Here is a 23,801-nt window from a genome sequence, read left to right as displayed (position 1 = left end):
TTTTACAATATGAGTATCAAACGATCGGGATTTTTTCATGCATTTCGAAAGTTTTAACACATTTTTTTGGAAATACTAAACATTTTCACAAAACAACGTATTTTTGAAAAAAATACTAAAATTTTTTTTTTCAGAATATGGGTATCAAATGATCGGATTTTTTTTTATACATTTCGAATGTAATACGGCCGATGCTAATTTTTTTTCAAAGCTTTCATCCTTCGGCTCTGGCCTTGGCCGAGGGGGGGAGGGGGTGGCAAAAAAGTAAACAATTGAAATAAAAGGCCATAGTCCCAACATGTGAACGCATTTTTCTTAAACGCTAAAAAAAGTTTAAAAAGTGTTTTAAAATGTTTTGAATAAAAAATAAGATTTAACGAAAATTTTGTTTTGCGAAAAAATAACTTTTTGCAATTCCACTGTGAAACTGTCAACTTTTCCTGCCCTTCTGGAGAAACGAAACGGCCTACTTTTCCCTACCAAAAATAACTAAATGGAAAATGAATACCTTTCAATAACAGTGCTGAAAGGTTCTACTTTTCAGCACTGAAATGGGTGCTGAAAAGTTGAACTTTTCAGCACTAGTGTCGAAAAGTAACATTTTTCAATATTGTTTTGTTTTGAACGATGAATTTACTTAACACATGAATGTTTGACATAAAATTCCATTAAATAAGCGTTTTTCGGAATTGCAAAAAATATTGTAAGCAACTCGTTGCAAAACTTGATTTTTTCAGCACTCGTCGTATTTATCCAACTCGGTAAACCTCGTTGGATAAATGTACAACTCGTGCTGAAAAAATCTTCTTTTTGCAACTTGTTGCATAAACTACTAGTATGACATTCGTAATGTATGACAAAAACACGATCATTTGATACCCATATTGCAATAACAAATATTTTGAGGTTTTTTTAGGGTAAAAAATTGCATTTTCAAAATACGTAATATGTATTTTTGTAGGGCGTCAAAATTTCCCAGGAAACGGGAAAATTATTTTTGGAATTTCGGTACATTTTTGAAAATCTATGTTTGCATTATAGTTATGTTTTTAAAGCTTAAAATCATAGAATAAGCTCAATCATATTTATTGGTGACAATCTAATCTAATCTAATCTAATCTAACCCTAGCGCAGCCAGTCTTTCGAGGGCATCCTGGAAAATGCCTTAGGTTGATTAACGCCTAGCATCCTCTTGTCATTATTAACAATTGCAGTGCCCATTGCAAAAAATTGCTTTGAAACATCACAAACGTTAAAGCGGCCAGGCCTACTGCGTAAAGTTAACCGCAAAGATGATTCGTTGAATTGGATTGAGTTTGAACACGAATGTTCAAACAGCAATACAGTTCTGAATCTACAGGGGAGGAAGAAACGTGGGGATCCCCCGCTCACGTTCCTGTTTGTTTGAGTTACGAATCGTTGGGAGCCACCATGCTAAGAAGTTTTGGTGCTCCGGGACCCTCGGGGATGGGACATTGTATTTCCACAGATGCCCAGGACACTATTTGCCGTGGTTAAAGCGCCACAACTCGCTCTCATATTTATTGGTGACAATCTACACTTTAATCTAAACAATGACGACAGTTTTTAAATAGCATAAATGAAAAAAATATTGTTATGCTTTGGATTATAAATGAACTACACTGTGATTCAAATTAAATATATTTTTTTTATATGACATGACCAGAAAAGCCGGGAAAATTTTTCTCAAAATATTAAAAAAATAAGAGGCGACAACAAATAAAAGTTTATGCAACAAGTGGCAAAAAGAAGATTTTTTCAGCACGAGTCGTATATTTATCGTATAAATCACGATTACATTTTTAAAATGTCCCACGTACATAGGAAACTCTTGGCGCATTGCTTGTTTTGAAAAAGTAATCTGGAAATACGGCAAGTACTGATAAAACAATTTTTTTAACACGTTGCTTACAACATTTTTTGCTATCCCGAATAAACGCCTTTTGAATGGAATTTTTGCAAACATTCATGAGTTAAATAAATTCGCCGCAAAAAATGAAAAAAAAAAAATATTGATGCAAGTGCTAAAATGTTCAACTTTTACATATTATCTTTAAGTTACTACCGCCAACTAGGAAAAAAACAATAAATTTGGAAATTGGTGTTCTGTGAAATTGTTTTCTTCTTTTTTTTGGTCATTCAAAACATCATGAAAAAAAATAGCTAAACAGCTGTCTTAATTCTTTTCATTTGTCCTGATTTGCTCCACATGCCGGTGTTTGATTTCAGGAATTCCCGGGACAAATTATAAAAAATCCCGGGATTCGGGAATTTCCGGTTTTTGGAAAAATCCCGGGAATATTATCCCGGGAATTTCCGGGATGGACGCACTATATTTTTGTGAAAATTTTTCATGTAACTATAATTGCAATGGATAGCTGCCATCATCCCGATTCCAAAACACTATATTTTTTTTACGTTTGCATGATTTGATTACAGCCAATGTCTTCCATATAACCAACATCCCATAAACTCTGTGTCAGAGCTGAAAATGTCAGGGGTCCTGACGCGAAATTCGGCGACGCATACACGATTTTTTCAGATCCATTCACTGAACCGCAAAACCGTGACATAAACAAACCCGACTCAGTCGTGACTGCCCTAGCTCACTGAGCAGCTGCAATGCGAGGCAGTAGTCGACCAACGCTCATTTGACGTTGCACGCACACACATAAAGAAACAAGTTTTTACACAAAAAGTTGGTATTTATGCGTGGAAATGTAATTTTGAATATAAGTTATGGTTGTTTTAAGTGTTTGGCACAAACTAGAACCATTCAATTGTTTAAAAATAGTCAAAATAGTGTTTAGAGAGGATTTTACGAGTCAGTCATACGACACGAATTGAGTGAGTGTAGCTCATTTTTTCCCGTCTCTCATTCTCCAGCAGCCGACCGGCACGAGTCAGGCGGCAGTGGTTGAACGGACACAGTAGGCTTACAGTCACATGCTAGCAGTGAACTGACATTTTGGTTTGCTTCATGTGTACGCTTGGTTGGAAACATTTTGCAGGCCTGCTCTGTGTTTCAGTTATGCACCATGCCCATTCAGTCATGTCCCATATGCATTTTAAGCAAGTTGAGCCAACGGGCTTGGCTTTTTTTTATATGCGGTGCTAATCCGAAGCATGACTGTATCATTATTCCTGCAATTTGTGAATCCAATTCAAAACTATCCTTAAAATTTAACAAACTAATATTCAAACATCAAACATTTCTGCCCTTAAACAAAGTTACGCAAAAAGGTATACATCGAGTAGGCCACGTTGAGTAGCTCGTAGAACCGATCCTGGGTGAACTCGAAGAAGCCAAAGCAGTTCAAACGCAAGGGTTGCTGCGCCACGGCCATCACGTTCAGCATCGTCACTCGGACGGAGCGGTACTCCTCCTGGAACTGCTCTTCCCATTCGAGCTTCTCGTGCCAGTCCAGGTCGTACACTTCCCAGCCGATGGATTCGTTCTTTAAGAGACAATTTTTGAAATAACTTCTGATTGACCATGTTCATAATTGGTTACTTACCGCCTCAGTCAACAGGCTCACCGTTCTAGTTAAAAAGGCACATTCGATGGCAACCCAAAGACAGTAGTACAGAGATTCCAGCGAGAACAGCGTGACGGTTTTCATGTGCGTAACGTAAACGGCTCCACAGGCCAAGCTTAAGACTGTTGAAAAGTAAACGGTGAGAAAAGTTGCGTTCAAAAATGGTCGAATCTTATTTTTAATTGTCAGAAAGTCGGCATGCAACGAAATGCACTCCCCAAACTCTTCCTGGACAAACTTCCAGAAGTAGTGCTTTCGCATCGAGTCTTGCTGTCGAGAGTTTCCCGGTTCCAATTCGAGCGTTCGTTGAACTCGCTTTTGGGTTTCCTCAAAGATGATTGCATATATCTGAGCGATCACTTTCAGTTCACCGATCAGTCCGGTCAGAACCATGTAGGAAACCAAAAACACAAGAACGGTCATAAGTGCCAACCCAACCAGCGTGAAACAAAAAATCAATTTGTAAGCTTTTTGGAAAATCGTCGGTGTTTGCTTGATGTCCACTGGAGACTTCATGTAATGGTGATCGGAAAAATCGATGGCCAGGATACTTGTGACCACACTCAAAATGATTGCCACCGAAGGAATCACAATTTTTCGAATGTGATAAAACGCTGCACTCCGAATACCCAGCGAAGGTTCAAGATTCCTGCCGAAGCAGCGTCGGTTTACGTATCGTCGAACCTCCATCAGCGATTCGTAGTGCCAGAGGATGAGCCCCATGCGCAGTGCCGAGGAACTACTCCCGATCATGCCTTGCATGCAACTTAGTAGAATATCCAACTTGGCACCCTGTTAAACGTTAAGAACCGTGTTCCAAAGCGTCACAAGTGCGGGAAAGTAGATCGTCCAACGGTAAACTCGCCAGCAGCGTTGAAGTTTCGCATTTTCGGAGCTCAATCGAGCACCCGCGATCGCGAGAAGAAAGTCCAGTCCGAAGAAGAAATCCGTTGAATAATTAAAGTCCCTAGTCAGCGCACGGTAGTAGGCCGTGACGCGCGACTTGCAGCGGTCCATTTTGATCGGTGTTCCGAAATGCACTGAACTTTCGTTGGTGTCTTGATCCAACCACATCGCTATGCTTGTTATGCTTGGGAACAGTCACCGCGGTCGTGGCCAACCGACTTGGTTGGGGTACATGAAAGCGAATTTCCGTACACTTGCTTTGTCATTTGGCGGTTTTTTAATGACACCTTTCTGCATTGCAGCATTGCGTTTGATGAAAAGTAGCTTTGCTCAATGTTGTGTTTGTTTCAGTGAAATCGAAAAAAAAATCAGTGCAAGGTGCTTGAAAAAAAAGGTCTCAGAGCAATCCTGTAGACTTTCAGCTATCGACTTTTTGTTGTATTTTGTTATTTGGCTAAAACTTTGTTAAATTAAATCGCAATTTTTGTTATTATTCTTTGTTATTTTAACAACTAATCCGATCATCCCAATAACAGTTGGCGGTATTCTTCCATAACAAAAAATGTTATTCCAAAGTTGTTTTGGCTTTCAACCAATATCAGACCAATAACAAATTTTGTTAAGATAACGTAAACCGTTATTAAACTCTTATGAAAAATGAATTTTTCAAGAAGGTTCCATAACACTTTCTGTTATTTTAACAGTATTTGTTATTGAAATGGCATGAAATTTGTTGTTACCGTCTGCCCGGGAAGCTATTGAAGTCGTTTTCGATCTCTAACTTTAAAAAAATCGCTCAAAAATCAGTTTTTGCCATTCTGCCAAACGGCAGTTTTACGACAGTTATTTTTTATTTTCTGTTTTCAAAAACAAAATTTCAAAATCGGACTTCGTCATGCACACGGGATAGGTCTGGAAAGTTTTTACCCCGAATTTCAGCCAATGTGGACAATCAAATCTCGAGATATTGTGGAACCTGTAAATCAACTCGAATAGTTTAAACATTCAAGAGGGATCAAAAACAATGTATGTTAACAAGTAAACAGAAGTAAACATTCCCGAGCAGGTGGAAATAACTGGAATAGTTCAAGTTTTGTTATTGTCAGGAGGTCAGATCTTATTATTAAAACACCCAGATAAGCTGTTAAAATAACAAAAAAAAAAAAAAAACAGAGATTTGTTCGAAAAACAACTCATTCTGTTATCAAAAATAATTACAAGAAAGTTCGATAACCGAGAAAATTTAAAAAAATGTTTCCGATAACTCAAACTGGTATTGGTGAGATATGTTATTTTGCAATAGTAAATTACTGAATAGGCAAATTTTTTATTTCGTATTTTTAGCTCATTATAAAATTTTAATAAGATTTCCTGCCCGAGCAGACAGAAATATCTTGGGAATAACATTTTTTGATATTTGAAAATACTTGGCCAAAAAACCTCAAAATATTTGTTATTGGAATATGGGTATCAAATGATCGTGTTTTTGTCATACATTTCGAATGCTATACATTTTTTTAAATACTAAAAATTTTCACAAAACTACGTTTCGAAAAAATACTCAAAATTTCTGTTTTTTGCAATATGGGTATCAAATGGTCAGGTCTTTTTCATACATTTGGAGTATTATAATTTTTTTTTTGAAAATACTCAAAATTTTCACAAAACTACGTATTTTCTAAAAAACACTCCAAATTATAATGATCGGAATTTTTTCAAACTTTGAAATTTGGAGTATTTTTCCGAAAATTTGAGTATTTAAAAAAAAATGTTTAAGCTTTCAAAATTTACTAAAATATCTCGATCATTTAATACTCATATTGCGAAAAAGTGAAATTTAGAGCATTTTTTTTCGAAAATACGTAGTTTTGTGAAAATTTTGAGTATTTTCAAAAAATGTGTTACAACTTTCGAAATGTAAGAAAAAATCCCGATCGTTTAATATCCATTTTCAAAGAAAATGTAAAACAACTGTAATTTTAAGTGTTTTTTTCAAAATATGTAGTTTTGTGAAAATTTTGAGAGTTTTCAAAAAAAAAAAAAAAAAAATACTACACTCGGAATGCATGAAAAAATCCCAATCTTTTGATACTAGAGGGTGACGATACTTGAGATTTTCAATTTCCGGGAATTAATGGGGCCCGGGATTTTTTAAAAATAGCCAATAGTGTCAATCACTTCAAATCAAAAGAAAAAACAGGTTTCTTTTCAATGAATACAATTAATTCATACTTATTCAATGAAAGGTTTACCAAAGTTATCTCATTATTTTTAGGAATTATTTCCACGTTTTGATTTTTTTTGTTTCGTGAGTCTTTTTATGACTCGAAATTTTAGTTAAAAATGTTAACGAATCTTCATTCACAAGTGATTTTCAAAAGTTGCACAAACTTGTAGTTGAACTTGTAATGAGATTTTTTGAAATTAAAAAAAATAGCTAATATAAAATTTTACAATATCGGCATTTTTGCAATGTAATAAATAACGACTCAAAACAACATTTTTAAGTTTTTTTTTCTTAAGGTCAACTGTAAATGTTCACAATTAGCGGAGCTTAATTTTACAAAGAATGCCTGGGTTTTTTTTCCTAAAATATAATTTAATATTGAGGTTGATGCAAAACACAAAATGACTTATTGATATCAAAAAAGGAAATAACCTCGATACAGTGAAATCTTTCTAAGAATAAAAAAAAAACAAGATTATGAGGTTTGCTATGTTTGAGGATGAGGAAATTTAACTTATCTTTAAAATGCTTTTCCCTCTTAGAAATAATAAATATTTAATTTCTTGTATGTAAATTATCCACATTTTTTGGCTACTCTCAATTATAGTTATTGAATTTTTTGAAAAAATAATTACACTTTTTTAATATGAAGATTAGAGAAGCATTGGTTTATTAGAACTGAATATCGAACATTGGAATCCAATTTTCTAAACAATTTTAAAATTTTTAATTTTTTTTTGATTAGTTTATTTGATTTTGTTTTGATATTTATAAGTAAATTTTCCGGGAATCGAGAGGTCCAAAAATTGCCGATTTCCCGGGAATTCACGCTCATACTCATATTAAAAAAACTGAAACCCTGAGTTTTTTTCGAAAATAAGTAGTTTTGTGCATTTTTTTAGTATTTGCAAAAAATATTTTCATCACATTCGAAATATATATAAAAAAATCGATACACAGAAAAAAAATCATGGTAATATAAAATCTGGAATGGGGTACATCTTTTATGTCAGAAAAAAGGTGGAATTTTACCTCTGGAAATGTGTAATTTTACCTGTTTTCTGGTGTAATGTCACATTTTCAGTCTAAATTTAGGTAAAATTACAACATAAAAGAGGTAATATTCAACCTTCCAAAATTACAGCTTCCAATTTTTCTTTTTTTTATTACTGTGTACTAGGGTGCCCAGAAAAAATGACCCCCAGCTCCACAAGCCGAAAACTGATCCTTAGGGTATTCTAAGCCTCTGTGCAAAATTTGAGCGAAATCGGTCAACATTAACCCATTGATACTCGGGCATGAAGTTTGTATGGGAAAAATCGTCAAAATGTATGGAGAAACGGCACAGTTTCGTAATACTCCCTGTAGGTGGTGTTGCGAGTGTTCAAAGTTTGCCAAACGTGAGATTCTTATGTGAAATTTAATGCCCAACAACTTTGTAGAAGAGTGCAAGACGATCCGAGTTAACCCCAAAAAGTTATTAGCATTTTAGTGAAGTGGTCTCCAACCGACATGGCCAAAGGGCCTAATCCGGTATTGCCACTCAGCAATTCTCCACGAAAACAGCATGGAAAAAAACAAAAGTGCTCGGATCGGGCTCAAAATTTTCTGGGGTTCCTGGCCGAAATTATTAGACCCATATTTTTTGTTTGGCCATTAGGGTGACCTACGCCGTGTTAGGGTGGTCTGAAATATGGCCATTTTCGTCGATTTTCGCAAAAACCACTTTTTTCGAAAAATCATAACTCCTCGCCATTTTAACCGATTTCAATTGTCTTATACGCAAATGAAAGGTGATAAGTCGGTCTTTCAAAGAAAAATGGTAAGAAGTTTCAAAAATCTAGCCTAACATATGAAAAGGGCGTATGAAACTTTAAAATGCCGTTTTGATGGTGTCTGCACCAAAGAGCCTATGTCTTAAAATATTTTTTTGTTTTTTTCCATGCTGTTTTCGTGGGGAATTGCTGCACTAAGGAAAGCAAGCATAAAATTGTAATTTTGGGATATTTTTTGTCAAACAAAGAAAACAAAATCAACAAAGTATGAATTAGACTAAATCGATCCAGCTGAATCCGAATTTAAAGGTTGATAGGCGAAATTTTCAAAGAGACGCAAGACATTCAAGATGGCGGCCAAGATGGCGGCTGTATAGAAAACCCTAAACACAAAGGGTATTATGCGACCTGCAAACGACTACTCAAATTTAACTAATCTTGGGGCTCTAAACACGATTAAGACCACTACAGACTTCCAAACAGACAATGTTATTCAAACCAAGATGGTGGCCAAGATGGCGGCTGTATAGAAAATGCTAAACACAAAGGGTATTATGTGACCTGCAAACGACTACTCAAATTTAACTAATCTTGGGGCTCTGAACACGATTAAGACCACTACAGACTTCCAAACAGACAATGTTATTCAAACCAAGATGGCGGCTGTATAGAAAATGCTAAACACAAAGGGTATTATGTGACCGGCAAACGACTACTCAAATTTAACTAATCTTGGGGCTCTGCCCGAGCAGGGGTAAATAACACGGGAATACCAAATTTTGGTATTACTTGGGCAAATAACAGCGACCAAAATGTGCCCTTGGTTGCCCAGTAATAGATGGTAAAATACCATGAAATCATACCAAAGTCTTGTATGTGGAAGGGCACAACAATACCAAACCACGTTATTCCAAAGGTAAAATAATACCACAAAATAGAACCATTTCAATACTAAGTTGAGGTCTTCTGGATTTTGAAATTTGCTTGAATACCAAAACTTGGTATTGCCATGATTTTATTTTTAGGTATTCCCGCGCCCTTGGAAAATCATATTTTGGTATTTCTGTGGTCTTTCACATACATGATTTTGGTATGATTTCATGGTATTTTACCATCTATTAATGGGCAACCAAGAGCACATTATGGTCGCTGGTATTTGAACAAGTAATACCAAAATTTGGTATTTTCATACCATTTTTAGTGCTGCAGTTGCAGTTAGTGAAAAAACGGAAATTATTCATATGCAACAGCCAAATCTACTCACCTGATGATTCCATGTTGTTCTAGTGATATTCTTCACCACACCGAATGAATTTGTCATTGATGAACGGCCTGTGCTTGAAGTTCTTGAAGCTTCTGAAAAATAACAAGATTGAAAAATAAGTGTAATTAAAATGAAACTGAATTTAAATTCACCAAAATTCAATCATCTTCAGATTGACTCGTTTTTCAAAGTATTTGGTTATCCCGACTTAGGAAAATTTCAACGTTTTTGAAAAAATATTTGTGGGTATACCACACAAATTTTTTAAATCATCTTTAACATTTTGGGTTTCAAGTAATTTTAGCGCAAAATTAATTATCTCGTCAAATTTTTAAAAATTTCCCATAGTTTCAGAGGAATTTGATAAAACACTTTAATACCAAACTAATACCAAAATGTGCCATCATGACTTAGAAAATTTTCCACAATTTCAAGTCATTTTTGTAGGGGGTATATCAAAAATGTTTAAAATCAAGTTTGAAATTTCCGGTCTTCAATGAAAGCATTCGTTTGGACACATCATTTTAGTGCAAAATTAATTATTTTGTCAAAATTGGTCAAAATTTTCCCATAGTTTCCGAGGAATTTGATAAATTACTGTAATACCAAAAGAATACCAAAATGTGGTATTCGATCATTGACAAATTCTGCAATTTTGCAATATCAAAACAATACCTTAAATTGGTATGATACCACATTTTGCTCTTGCATAATCCTTAAGACAAATTTTAAAGGGTCCAGAAATACCAAAATTTGGTATTGATACCAGAGAAAGGTATTATTACGCATTTCCCTTGTTATTTACCCATGCTCGGATGAACACGATTAAGACAAGGTTATCCCTCTACAACCCAACCCCGCCTTTAGACGGGATTAGATTTAAAAAATCGCCAAAAATCCATTGTTCAACAAATTTTTGATCTTTAAAAAGCATTGGAAAGAAGATCCCTTAAATTTTAAATACTGTGTGGGTTGGAAGTACTTGATTATTGTGAGTGACTTCGTCAATGTTTTTAAAAATGTATTTTTAGGGGTCAGCTTTGGCTGTGTTTTTACTAACATTTCCTAGACTTTAAGTAAAAAGAAGAATGCAGTATTTTTCTAGTGCCCCAGACTATGCCTCTTAACATTTATTTACAATTTAAATGATTATGATTATGATTATGAATTTTGATTTGTATTTTAGTATTTTAGTTTTTAGTATTTTAGTATTTTAGTATTTTAGTATTTTAGTATTTTAGTATTTTAGTATTTTAGTATTTTAGTATTTTAGTATTTTAGTATTTTAGTATTTTAGTATTTTAGTATTTTAGTATTTTAGTATTTTAGTATTTTAGTATTTTAGTATTTTAGTATTTTAGTATTTTAGTATTTTAGTATCTTAGTATTTTAGTATCTTAGTATTTTAGTATTTTAGTATTTTAGTATTTTAGTATTTTAGTATTTTAGTATTTTAGTATTTTAGTATTTTAGTATTTTAGTACTTTAGTATTTTAGTATTTTAGTATTTTAGTATTTTAGTATTTTAGTATTTTAGTATTTTAGTATTTTAGTATTTTAGTATTTAGTATCTTTAGTATTTTAGTATTTTAGTATTTTAGTATTTTAGTATTTTAGTATTTTAGTATTTTAGTATTTTAGTATTTTAGTATTTTAGTATTTTAGTATTTTAGTATTTTAGTATTTTAGTATTTTAGTATTTTAGTATTTTAGTATTTTAGTATTTTAGTATTTTAGTATTTTAGTATTTTAGTATTTTAGTATTTTAGTATTTTAGTATTTTAGTATTTTAGTATTTTAGTATTTTAGTATTTTAGTATTTTAGTATTTTAGTATTTTAGTATTTTAGTATTTTAGTATTTTAGTATTTTAGTATTTTAGTATTTTAGTATTTTAGTATTTTAGTATTTTAGTATTTTAGTATTTTAGTATTTTAGTATTTTAGTATTTTAGTATTTTAGTATTTTAGTATTTTAGTATTTTAGTATTTTAGTATTTTAGTATTTTAGTATTTTAGTATTTTAGTATTTTAGTATTTTAGCATTTTAGTATTTTAGTATTTTAGTATTTTAGTATTTTAGTATTTTAGTATTTTAGTATTTTAGTATTTTAGTATTTTAGTATTTTAGTATTTTAGTATTTTAGTATTTTAGTATTTTAGTATTTTAGTATTTTAGTATTTTATTATTTTAGTATTTTAGTATTTTAGTATTTTAGTATTTTAGTATTTTAGTATTTTAGTATTTTAGTATTTTAGTATTTTAGTATTTTAGTATTTTAGTATTTTAGTATTTTAGTATTTTAGTATTTTAGTATTTTAGTTTTTTAGTATTTTAGTATTTTAGTATTTTAGTATTTTAGTATTTTAGTATTTCATTATCTATAGGATTTTCTATACAGCCGCCATCTTGGCCACCATCTTTGTTTGAATAACCTTGTCTGTTTGGAAGTCTGTAGTGGTCTTAATCGTGTTTAGAGCCCCAAGATTAGTTAAATTTGAGTAGTCGATTGCAGGTCACATAATACCCTTTGTGTTTAGGGTTTTCTATACAGCCGCCATCTTGGCCGCCATCTTGAATGTCTTGCGTCTCTTTGAAAATTTCGCCTATCAACCTTTAAATTCGGATTCAGCTGGATCGATTTAGTCTAATTCATACTTTGTTGATTTTGTTTTCTTTGTTTGACAAAAATATCCCAAAATTACAATTTTATGCTTGCTTTCCTTAGTGGCAATACCGGATTAGGCCCTTTGGCCATGTCGGTTGGAGACCACTTCACTAAAATGCTAATAACTTTTTGGGGTTAACTCGGATCGTCTTGCACTCTTCTACAAAGTTGTTGGGCATTAAATTTCACATAAGAATTTCACGTTTGGCAAACTTTGGACACTCGCAACGCCACCTACAGGGAGTATTACGAAACTGTGCCGTTTCTCCATACATTTTGACGATTTTTCCCATACAAACTTCATGCCCGAGTATCAATGGGTTAATGTTGACCGATTTCGCTCAAATTTTGCACAGAGGCTTAGAATACCCTAGGGAACAGTTTTCGGCTTGTGGAGCGAGGTTTTGAAACATTTGCCCATATTCTGGGCACCCTACTGTGTACCCATATTGTAGAATCTAAAATTTTGAGCTTTTTTTTCAAAAATACGTAGTTTTGTGAAAATGTTTAATACAGTCCAGACTCGATTATCCGAAGCCTCTATTATCCGAAGTTTCGATTATCCGAAGGTTTGTATGGGACTTCGGATAATCGGATCGTGAACAAAAAAATCGAGTTCTGCGACCTTATTTTAGTCAAATTTAAATGGTTGATTGCTTGTAAAATTGAAAAATGCATTTTTTTTCAATATTTCATCATAACCATCTTGGATTTAAAAATTCTAAATCACTTTAGAGCAATTTAAGGGTCATACTAAAGCTCAATAATCAAAAATAGGACAAAAATAATCGTGATTCGACTATCGGAAGTGAACTTTTGCCAAGACCTTCGGATAAGCGAGTCTGGACTGTATTTTCAAAAAAAAAAAGTTTTTACATTCGAAATGTATGAAAAACCCTGATCATTTGATACTCATATTGCAATAACAATAAGATTGAATATTTTTCGAGAAACATTGCATTTTTAAAATAGAGGAAAAATACGTATTTGTGAAAATGTTATACATAGTGTACTTATCAATAATTAAAAAAATCAACATTTAATTTTTCACTTTTGGATAACCTATGTTTTTGTATAAAGATCACATTTCATGGTCAAAATAATGTCATTGATGAAATTGATCAAAATTTTCTCTTAGTTAAAGTAAAAAACTAAAAGGTTATGACTGCTGATTTTTTTTTAAAGTTGGAATATCACACGAATAACACGATGAATGATTGTATGATTTTTTATATTCCATATCTTGAGTTGTTATTATCCTACTCTCTCATAAGATCTGTTCAATAACAATATTTTTAAGACTAAGTGTTGGGGTTGTTATTATTTTTCCTTCTCGTTACCCATGATCATCATCTTTTGATAAAAAAATTAGATATTTTAATAGGATAACGGGTAAGAACTCGTAAATCACATTTAGATTTCCGTTAAAACATTGACAAAACACATTATTTGTTTTGAACTTCTAAATCCGGAGCAAAAACCACTAATCCGATTGTTTGCCTTTCTGCGCAACCCCACAGGAAAGATAAATATTATCAATTGTGATTTGAATCCATACGCTGAAAAGCGACCAAACTGCTCAAAACTCATGAAATCGGTCTCCATGGAGAGCCAGCAACGCTAAACGTCACAAGCGCCATTATAGTGTCGACAGCAACCCCAGTAGCAGGCCATGACTGCGCTACTGTGCTGGAAGTTCACTTGATGCCAAGATCAAGATCGGCCAACTAGATCGCGCACTCAGTTGAGAGCTGATTAGCGCGGAAGCGCTAAACAACATGGGCGGAAGCGGACGACATGGAGTACAGCACTCTATTAGCGCATGTCCACGCCAACTAGATCACTTGGCACCACCAACCATCATTTTTTTTTGAGGATAAGGAAAACGCTGGAAGTTTTCCACTTGGAAGACGGTTTGCAATTTTGCACAATTTTTGTTCCCTCCCGGAACGGGAACCGCACGACCTTGGCCGGCGATTACGGAGTTCAGCGAGTGTAGATTACGGTCGTTTAAGCTTGATGGCCGTTCCGGCACTGTCCGATATGATTACGTATTCTCTGTCAGCGGTTGAACAAGAGCAACTGTAACTGCATCGTACGTCGCCGGGCCGGGTGACGTCCACCCACGCGATGCACTCTACACTTTACCTGTGTGTGTTCTAGTGAATTCTTCCATATTTTAAACCGGCAAGTAGCGGGCACGTGCGATGACGAGTTTGTGTTTAATATTCATCGATCGTGCATTCAGTGGCGGTGATTTATGATCGCCACCATTAAGGACAGACCAGACAACTAGTCTGCCGCACTAATCAGCTTCACAGATTAAGCCGCGTGTTGTTTACAAACAACCAGTCAGTCGCAGAGTCCACGCTGATAAGCAAGAGCATTCGCCAAACAGCTGATCTGGGTCGCAGCGTGGTGACCTGTGACCTGAGGCTCGCAAGTTGTAGTAGATCGTTTCAAATCCAAACCCTTCATACAAAAAAAAAAAAAAAAAAAAAAAACAGAGTAATTGCTAAACGTGAAAACTGCACAAATAAGGGCTTTTACAATTTCTACCTTTTGCAAATAGATTTTTCATATCATTTTTAAAAATTTATTCACGCAAGAAGTGGGTTTAAAGAAGCCATTATGCATCATAATTTTTTTCATGCCATGGTCCATAAAATTTGTATTTTAGATATTAATATTTACAATTAAAAAATATTGAACATATATTTATCCGGAAGATCGAAAATTTTCACACGGAAACATTTTAGTCCAATATCCAAAAAATTCCAAGTCCAAAAATCAGAATTCTGGAGAACTTTTCAGCTTTTAAAAATATAAATCTGATTGAACATGCATGGACAATGAAAAAAATCTAAAATGTTCGTATTGTTAACCAAAATTTACTTTTCAATGGCTATAGCTTGAAAACAAAATTACAGTCAAAATTTTCACTTGAGATAATCGAATCACAAAAAAAACTTTTTTTTTTCGCTGTCTTATTTTTGATTGTCTTGAGCTTAAGACAATGTTTCATATGCAAAAACAGCAAGCTGAGAAAAACGCGAAAAAAGTTTGTCCTACGATTTTGAATTAATCTGCATCATTAACTCAAAAGTGATGAAAAGACATACGGGACATTTATGCGATCAGAGGAAAGGAACTATGGGTCATTCCATCTGAAGCGGAACAGCATTTGAAAATTACCCTCTCCGATCCTGCTCAAATTTGGCTGGGATGTTGATACTATCAAAACATGCAAGAATCCCGAATTTCATCCAAATCGGACCACCCCCTCCATTTTTGTACCTCCCCAAAAAATCGACTTTTTGGCGATTTTTGACCAAACCTCCAAGTTTCAAACGACGATAACTCAGGAACCACAAATCTTAGAGGGTCGGTCTTAAGCTCAATTTTGAAGGAAATTGGACGTAGAATCCATTTCCGTGATCAAAATTTTGATTAGTTTTTTTTGTCTACTTGTATTGCGCAATTGAAAACTTTAAACGGCCGTATCTCAAAACACCCCAACTTATTTTTTTTATTTGACCTCACCATCGTGTTCCCCGGCCAATTTTACATAAGAATCACTTATCGACAGAAATGAATATGTTTCGTTCCAGAGATATCGAAATTTAAAGTTTTGTGTTTTCGAGATTACCTACATCAGCTTCATTCGCCGCATCTGCTAGAAGCACACAGGCAGGCTGATCAATAACTGATCAAATACTGCTGCTAAATTTATAAAATTTGTGTATACGTTGTACTCTAGAGAAGGACGATCACAAGGAGCAGGAAAAGGATTTATGGAAAGTATAAAACTGAAAAATGTAAGAAAATCACAAAGTTTGATCTGCCGCAAAGCGGCTAATTCCCCAAATTTAGTTGCGATGATTTCGACACCGTCCGAACAACAGTATTTTTTCTTATATCAATCTTGGATTCTTTTAATTAAATGGAGCTGGCTCACAATATAAAAATTGATTTAATATGATCAATCTTTTAAATCATAAATCAGATTTGCCAAATTATGGTAAAGTGTCACTAATAAACTATAATAATAATAATAATAATAAAGCAGGTTTTGGGGTTTTTGCTGAATGGCACTATTTTGCTACCGCCCATGATAAAGGCCCTAGCCATGGCCTCGGAGGTACTCTAAAACGGTTAGCAACACGTAAAATAACCCAATAAATATTCCTTTCACAAAAATAGATTGATCAAGGTAGGGGAACAGCATCTAATTCTAGCGTTCCTCTAATGTTGCCATATCAGCGCTTTGGCATTCAATTACAGCTGATTAAAAGCGTTTTCAACTGAAATCGAGTGATAAATAGCTCAATAAGAAGTGAACAAGCAAGTTTCTATCAAAAGTTTTGCATTTTTTTTGTTTAAATAGTGAAAATGAGCCAATTGGACAAAACTAGGAGCGAGGACTTAACCTGCCAAACATACGAGAATTTCCCCTATTAACCATTTGAATAAATATTTGCGTAAAATTATAGAAATATAAATTAAATTAATCATCTCCCAAAACACCAGGTAGCAGTTTTTGATCAGCCCGCCTGTGTGATTCTAGCAGATGTGGCGAATGAAGCTGATGTAGGTAAACTCGAAAACACAAAACTTTAAAATTCGATATCTCTGGAACGAAACATATTCATTTCTGTCGATAAGTGATTCTTATGTAAAATTGGCCGGGGAACACGATGGTGAGGTCAAATAAAAAAAAAAATAAGTTGGGGTGTTTTGAGATACGGCCGTTTAAAGTTTTCAATTGCGCAATACAGGTAGACAAAATAAATTGATCAAAATTTTGATCACGGAAATGGATTTTACGTCCAATTTCCTTCAAAATTGAGTCTAAAACCGACCCTCTAAGATTTGTGGTTCCTGAGTTAGGCCGATGCAAATATTTTTCAAAGTTTTTGTCCCTCGGCTCGGGCCGGGTTCGAGGGGGGGGGCAAAAAAATAAAAAAATAAAAAAAATTGAAATAACAAGCCATAGTTTCAACATTTGCACGGAAAAGTTGTTTTAAAATGCATTTTACACTAGTTCAGTTGTTTTGCAATCATTAGCTTTCAAAAAATGTAAAATTTGACGAAAACCAAAATTTTTGCGAAAAAAAACTTTTTGCGATAATAAACATCGAAAATTTTCAAAAATTCAAATGATTTTTAAATCAACCGAAACATGCTAAAAATGATTCTAAGCGCAGGGGAATGCATTCAAAATTAATTTCAACTGATTGCACTTAAATTTTCATTGAAATATTAGAGTTTAAAAAAAAAATTTTTTTTGCCCCCTGATTTTTTGAGCCAACTTTGAAGGGGGGGGGGGGGACAAAAACTTGAAATAAAATTTGTATCAGCCTTATCGTCGTTTGAAGAAAGGGGTTTCGCTCAAAAATCGCCAAAAAGTCGATTTTTTGGGGAGATACAAAAATGGAGGGGGTGGTCCGATTTGGATGAAATTCGGGATTCTTGCATGTTTTGATAGTATCAACAGCCCTGCCAAATTTGAGCAGGATCGGAGAGGGTAATTTTCAAATTTGCACTTTTTCGTGCACAGTTGAGATGGAATGACCCCTATTCTAAAGTGATTCCTGATTTAGAATTTACAAATCCAAAATGGCGGCCAAAATGGCGGTGATTGAATATTAAAAAAAGCATTTTTTAATTTAATATGCAATTAACCTTTCCAATTTTACTAAAATGGGGTCGCTGAACGCAAATTTGGTGTTTAAAGTGATGAAAAATATTGCAGATTGCAGAGATTTTTTGACAACCGTGCAAGTTGTGGAAAGCTCTTTACAAATGTGCACACCTCAAACTACAGCAGAGCAATTCTCTACGAAATTGGTATTTTTTCTTCAATTTTAATTTTTGTATTTTTTAATCTGACTGAAACTTTTTTGGTGCCTTCGGTATGTCCAAAGAAGCCATTTTGCATTAGTTTGTCCATATAATTTACCATACAAATTTGGCAGCTGTCCATACAATAATGATGTATGAAAATTCAAATATCTGTATCTTTTGAAGGATTTTTTTTATCGATTTGGTGTCTTCGGCAAAATTGTAAAAAAATGATACAAGGTAATAAAAGATTTGATAATTTTTCATTTAACTTTTTGTCACTAAAACTTGATTTGCAAAAAATACCTTTTTTTTATTTTTTTTTTTGAAATGTTTTAGAGGACATTGAATGCCAACTTTTTTGAAATTTCCAGGTTGTTCAAAAAATCTTTGACCGACTCATGATTTTTTTTAATCAATACAGATATTTTCTAAATATCGACATATTGGTCGCAAAATTTTTTCAACTTCATTTTTCGATTTAAAATCGAATTTGCAATCAAAAGTACTTCATTAAAATTTTTATTAAAGTGCACCGTTTTCAAGTTTAATCCATTTTTAGGCGACTGTTTTGAAAATAGTCGAAGTTATTCATTTTTTAAATTAGTGCACATGTTTGCCCACTTTTGAAAAATAATTGAAAAGCTGAGAAAATTCGCTATATTTTGCTTTTTGAACTTTGTTGATACGACCCTTAGTTGCTGCCACGCAAAGATTCAAAAGCAGGAATATTGATGTTTTCAAAGTCTCGATATCTCAGAAATGAATGGTCCGATTTTCAATATTCAAATAAGAAACATTCGTGAAATATTGTGATCTTTTCGAAAACAATATTTTCACTTTATCAAAATTTCACTTCAGTACCTTTTTATTGCAAATTTGATTTTACATCGAAAAATGAAGTTGAAAAATTTTTGCGACCAATATTTCGATTTTTTTTTTTTGAAAAAATCAGTTTTGATAAAAAAAATCCATAACTTGGTCAAAAATTCTTTGCACAATCTGGAAATTTTTGAAAAGTTGGCATTTGATGTCCTCTAAAACATATCAAAAAATGAAAAAAATAAAAATAGTGTTTTTTTTTTGCAAATCAAGTTTTAGTGACTAAAAGTTTAATAAAAAATCACCAAATTTTTTTTTGCGGTGTATCATTTTTTTCAGTGTAGTGTATATTCATACTTACAACATTGCCGAAGACACCAAATCGATTAAAAAATTCCTTCAATAGATACAGATTAGAAAGTTACAGACTGACAACACGACCTTTTGGTAATCGGAATTACTGAAAAATTCAAGTTGAATTTAAAATATAAATTGAATCAATTTTTCTGTTTATGGGAAGAATTGCTCAAAAAGCTATAAAATGATTTCAAAAGTGTTTGTTGGTATCGTTTTAGTCAAATAAATGAAATACATTGTGTGTTTTAGATCAAGGCAAATAAATGACCACCGTGTATCGTGACAATTCCAAATGTTGTAACACCGTGCCGTGCACGCTACCAACGACCAAATGACAGCGGCGATTATGCAATTGCCCGTATTGCTGCCCCACTACTAAATTGATGCTACGAAGTTAGTCACTGTTCTAGCGCGACTAGTTAAGATCGGTGACGAATTGTTTTAGCCAAATTAGGAAAACACGTGCTCGAGTTGGACGTTTTGAAAACTTATGTAAATAGTTATTTAAATTTGCATTTCTCAACCGTCAATCCAAATATTTTTGTTTTTCGAGCAAAACTGAGACTTGAATTAGCAAGTTCCTCCGGAAAACGACAATTCTCACACACTTAAGCGCCGATCTCCAGGCCGCGGCCCTTTTCAGTAACGCTGATCTCACATCACGCTGCAAACATCATCCGTTTCGTATACAGAGCCGCGAGTAGAGGTGATAATTTAATTGCAAATTTGACATCCATTTGAACTCGACAAACAGCACTGAAATAAGAGCAGAGGATACACGGTCGACGGTCGTGAACAAAAAAGGTAAATCTCTCTTTGCAGATCAGCTTCGGATTAATGGTCCAGCTAGCGACCGTCCTCTGAACTAGAATGGGATCTATGAGTTTCATTTATTTTATTTTAAAATTTGTGGTTTTATTATAAAAATATTCAATTTTGATGCCAATTTCCCATTGTTTAGGAATGTTTAGAAAGGCCCCTTACTTTAACATATATTTTAAATAATTGAATTCTGAATCAATCTCTATAACTCTTTATAACGTTGTAGACAGTTAACAAAAATCATATTGTGATATTTTATTTATTAAATTTTAATCACTCTATGCCGTTTGATCAATTCTCATCACTTTTGCAGTTTTCCGCTATTAAATCAACATTTTTGATACATTAACAATGGAGAGTTGCTTGCTTACTTTTACTTGAGCTATTTGTTACTTTGGAACAGTCAAACACGCTTTATGAAAGCTGTATTTCATGATCAAAGTGCTGGTAGGCCGATAATGAAAATAGGCTGAGAAAGGGTAAATTTCCCCTATACAGTTTCCCCTATGGTCTAAGTCTTGGCTTTCTTGGGGCTACCCCCGAGCTGGTTCCGTGGTCAGAATGAGCTCAAATTGGGAACTTAGCCTAGTGACAGGTCAATTTTAGATTTTAGGAGGCAGCCCCGAAAAAGCCTGGATTTGGCCACCCTTATATACAGTACGGAAATAGTTTGTTTTTCGCTTAAATTTGTATTTTTGTCAAATTTTACTTTTTTAAATTTTTATTTTTTTTAAATCAACTGTACCTACAAGTAAATATTGCATTTTTCAACATTTTTTTTCAATTACGGGAAGGTGGGGCAAGACGACCATATGGGGCAAGACGACCATACAATCGCTCGTACGGCCGTATTTTTTCCAATTTTGATTTTTTCCAGTATGAGGAATTGTTGCTAGCAATGCAATTAGCTGATTCTACTACCACATAACCGCCAAAACGACGTAAACGCCACGGGGCATAAGATTTAATGAAGTAAATATTTGGAAAGTACAAAATAAGGCTTAGGGTTCGTTATAAGGCTCATTTTATCAAAATGCTATTTTTCCTAGATCAGTAGTGTTCCAACCAATGATTTGCACCTATTAGAAAGTATGATTTAACTTTTGGTTATTTTTGCTGAGAGCTTTTAAAAAATCTTGTTCCGGTGGGGCAAGTGTACCATATGGATTTTTAGTATGGAAAAAATACGAATTGCTGCAACAACATATTTTATTGGGAAATAAATACAAAAAAGTTCTTAAAAACTGATAAACAATTGTTTAAAAAAATGTCTTTACAAAATAAAGTGATACTATGAAAATTTACTTTTTATCATGTTAGTAATTATTTTTTTCGTAAAAACGATCAAATTTTTAGTAAAATATTATTATTTAACTTAAAAATGAAGGAAACGTTTCAAATACATTCTAATCTGATGTTTCAAAGTGATAGCAGTTCACTTGTTAGAAAATTAACATGTTGTTTCATGCATTGTTCCTCTTTCCCCAACGGGTTGTTCGTCTTGCCCCACTAGTTGAGTAGAACGTACGGAAAATCAAAAATTTTAAACTCGTTTTTTGACATTGAAAAACAGGATTTTATCAAAATTTGTTCTATCACAGTCTTAGTCAAAACCTGAAATAAGATGATTATGAAAAAATCCGACAGATGTTTTAACGTTTTTAATGAGATTTGACGAGCATTTCCTTAGCTTGTTTCACTTGCCCCACTTTCCCCTAAATGTTTTAAAGTGTGGCTTGTAATTTCAGATTTATTTTTATTTTTGTGCCTTAAAACTCTTTGAAAGCTTTTGAAAGATTTTCACGACATTAGAGTTTTTAATGTAAAATACTGAAACAAGATACCGTATTTTTCAGAAAATATTTTAGGTGATGATTTCTATCAAGGGTTTAAACGATGCTTTTTTTTTTTAAGATTTTCTGCACATTATAGTTTTACAGTAAAAGAAAAACTCTTTTTTTTTAATACTCAAATTTGCATACTTTGTGTTGCTTCTATGCGCAACATTTGGATAAGATTTTCACTACAGTAGAGTTTTTAAAGTCGTATAACTACTCAAATGTTCACAAGACCATTTTTTTTTTTGAACATTCTTAAATTTACTTAATTTGCAATTTTTGATAGAGATTTTTAATGCATTAATGTTTTTCTAGAGTTAAAAATTTTTTTTTTATAAAAGAAAAAATCTACAGTTTTTTTTTTCGAAAGGCCCCATAAGCTATTGTATTTCATATGTTTTTAGTACATTTAAAAAAAACTCCTGAAATTTCATCAACTTTCATCATTCATTGGCATCAACAACGTGAATTATTTTTATAAATTTTCCCTGTATTCAAATTGATGGAGCGGTTTTATTTGTAAATATCGTGAACTTTCAAGGTTTTAATCCATTTTTCAAATTATCTTAATATATGTGTTCAAAAAATCGGAATCCGGTTGAACCTATGATTATTTTATATTTTAAATATTTTTACAAAAGTGTTTATAGTTTGGTACTAATATTACAAATTATGTTTTTTTTTTGGTTAAATATGCGGGTTTCTTGTGGGTGTGGGTGAAGGGTGTGTTTAATTATCGTAAATTTCTCATTGGTTTGTAATGTGTTGCATTATTGAATATTATGACTATTCGTCTAGGGGCCATCCATAAACCACGTGGACACTTTAGTGGGAGGGGGGGGGGGGGGTTGGGTAGATTTCCAAAAAAGTGTCCACGTGGTTAATGGATGGTCCCCAAGGAAGAAATTGATATTTTTTAAAATATGATTTAAAAAAAAGTTTGTATGTTTTATGTTAGTAATTGAGAAATTTAAGATCATTTGTTACCTTTATTGGGAAAACTTAAAATTCAATAATTCGTAGCAAGAATACGTAGATTCACAAAAATTGAATAGACCTAAAAAACAAAAATTGAATGGGAGAAGGTGGTCCGATTTGTATGAAATCGGTGGGTTAAAAAGGCAATCAACAGCTCAAATTTGCCTAAAATGGAGTCGTAGAACTAAAATTTTATTTTAAAAACAAGAAAATGAAAAAAATACGAAAAAAAAATTTTTGTTCGTGGTTCGATTATTTGAAATTCCATACCAGGCCTGTCCAACGTCCGGCCCGCGGGCCAGATCCGGCCCGTGAAGCCATTTCATCCGGCCCGCGACGGCTTTAAAAAATAGTTCTATAACCGACCCTTAAGGCTGCTTATGAAATCTAGCAAAACATTGTAAAAGAGCCGAAGTCGAAGTGTAAACAAAGAGTCTATCCTGCTCGTTCCTAAGGTAAATATCAACTGACGTGAGCAGGATGGACTCTTTGTTTACACTTGGGCATCGGCCCTTTTACATTGTTTTGCTTGAAATATTAAATAAATAAATTGATTGTCTGAATTAAAAAATAAGCTTGAGATCAATTTTTAACACATCATAACAATATTCTTCATGTTTCAATTTAATTCTTATAATTTTTATATTGATATTTTAAAAATTGTTTTTTTTTTAAAAAAAGCTTTAAAAAACTTATTCATACTGAAAATAGATCGTTGCAAATATTTAGAAAATATTGAAA

General features: G+C 33.2%; 2 protein-coding genes across 3 annotated transcripts in view; one reads left to right on the top strand and one right to left on the bottom strand.

Moving 5' to 3' along the window:
* The window catches only part of LOC6051016 (G protein-activated inward rectifier potassium channel 3), a 225,958-nt gene that overhangs the window by 199,568 nt on the left and 2,589 nt on the right, over nucleotides 1-23,801 (top strand). The gene's annotated exons all lie outside the window — the stretch shown is intronic.
* Nucleotides 3,084-14,338, bottom strand: LOC119768682. Of its 2 annotated transcripts, XM_038259218.1 has the most exons (3): nucleotides 14,258-14,338; nucleotides 3,540-3,682; nucleotides 3,084-3,479 (listed from the first exon to the last, which is right to left on the bottom strand). In XM_038259218.1, the coding sequence occupies exons 2-3, from the start codon at nucleotides 3,642-3,644 to the stop codon at nucleotides 3,243-3,245; spliced, it is 342 nt and encodes a 113-aa protein (XP_038115146.1). In that variant the 5' UTR covers nucleotides 3,645-3,682; nucleotides 14,258-14,338; the 3' UTR covers nucleotides 3,084-3,242. The 2 variants fall into 2 exon arrangements, with proteins under 2 accessions (XP_038115146.1, XP_038115145.1); XM_038259217.1 differs by lacking the exon at nucleotides 14,258-14,338 and having other exon boundaries at nucleotides 3,540-4,340.

This window comes from Culex quinquefasciatus, chromosome 3, assembly GCF_015732765.1.
Source record: "Culex quinquefasciatus strain JHB chromosome 3, VPISU_Cqui_1.0_pri_paternal, whole genome shotgun sequence".
NCBI classification, from domain to species: domain Eukaryota; kingdom Metazoa; phylum Arthropoda; class Insecta; order Diptera; family Culicidae; genus Culex; species Culex quinquefasciatus.
Note: the sequence above shows the minus strand (reverse complement) of the source record. Positions and strands in the feature narration are given on the sequence as shown.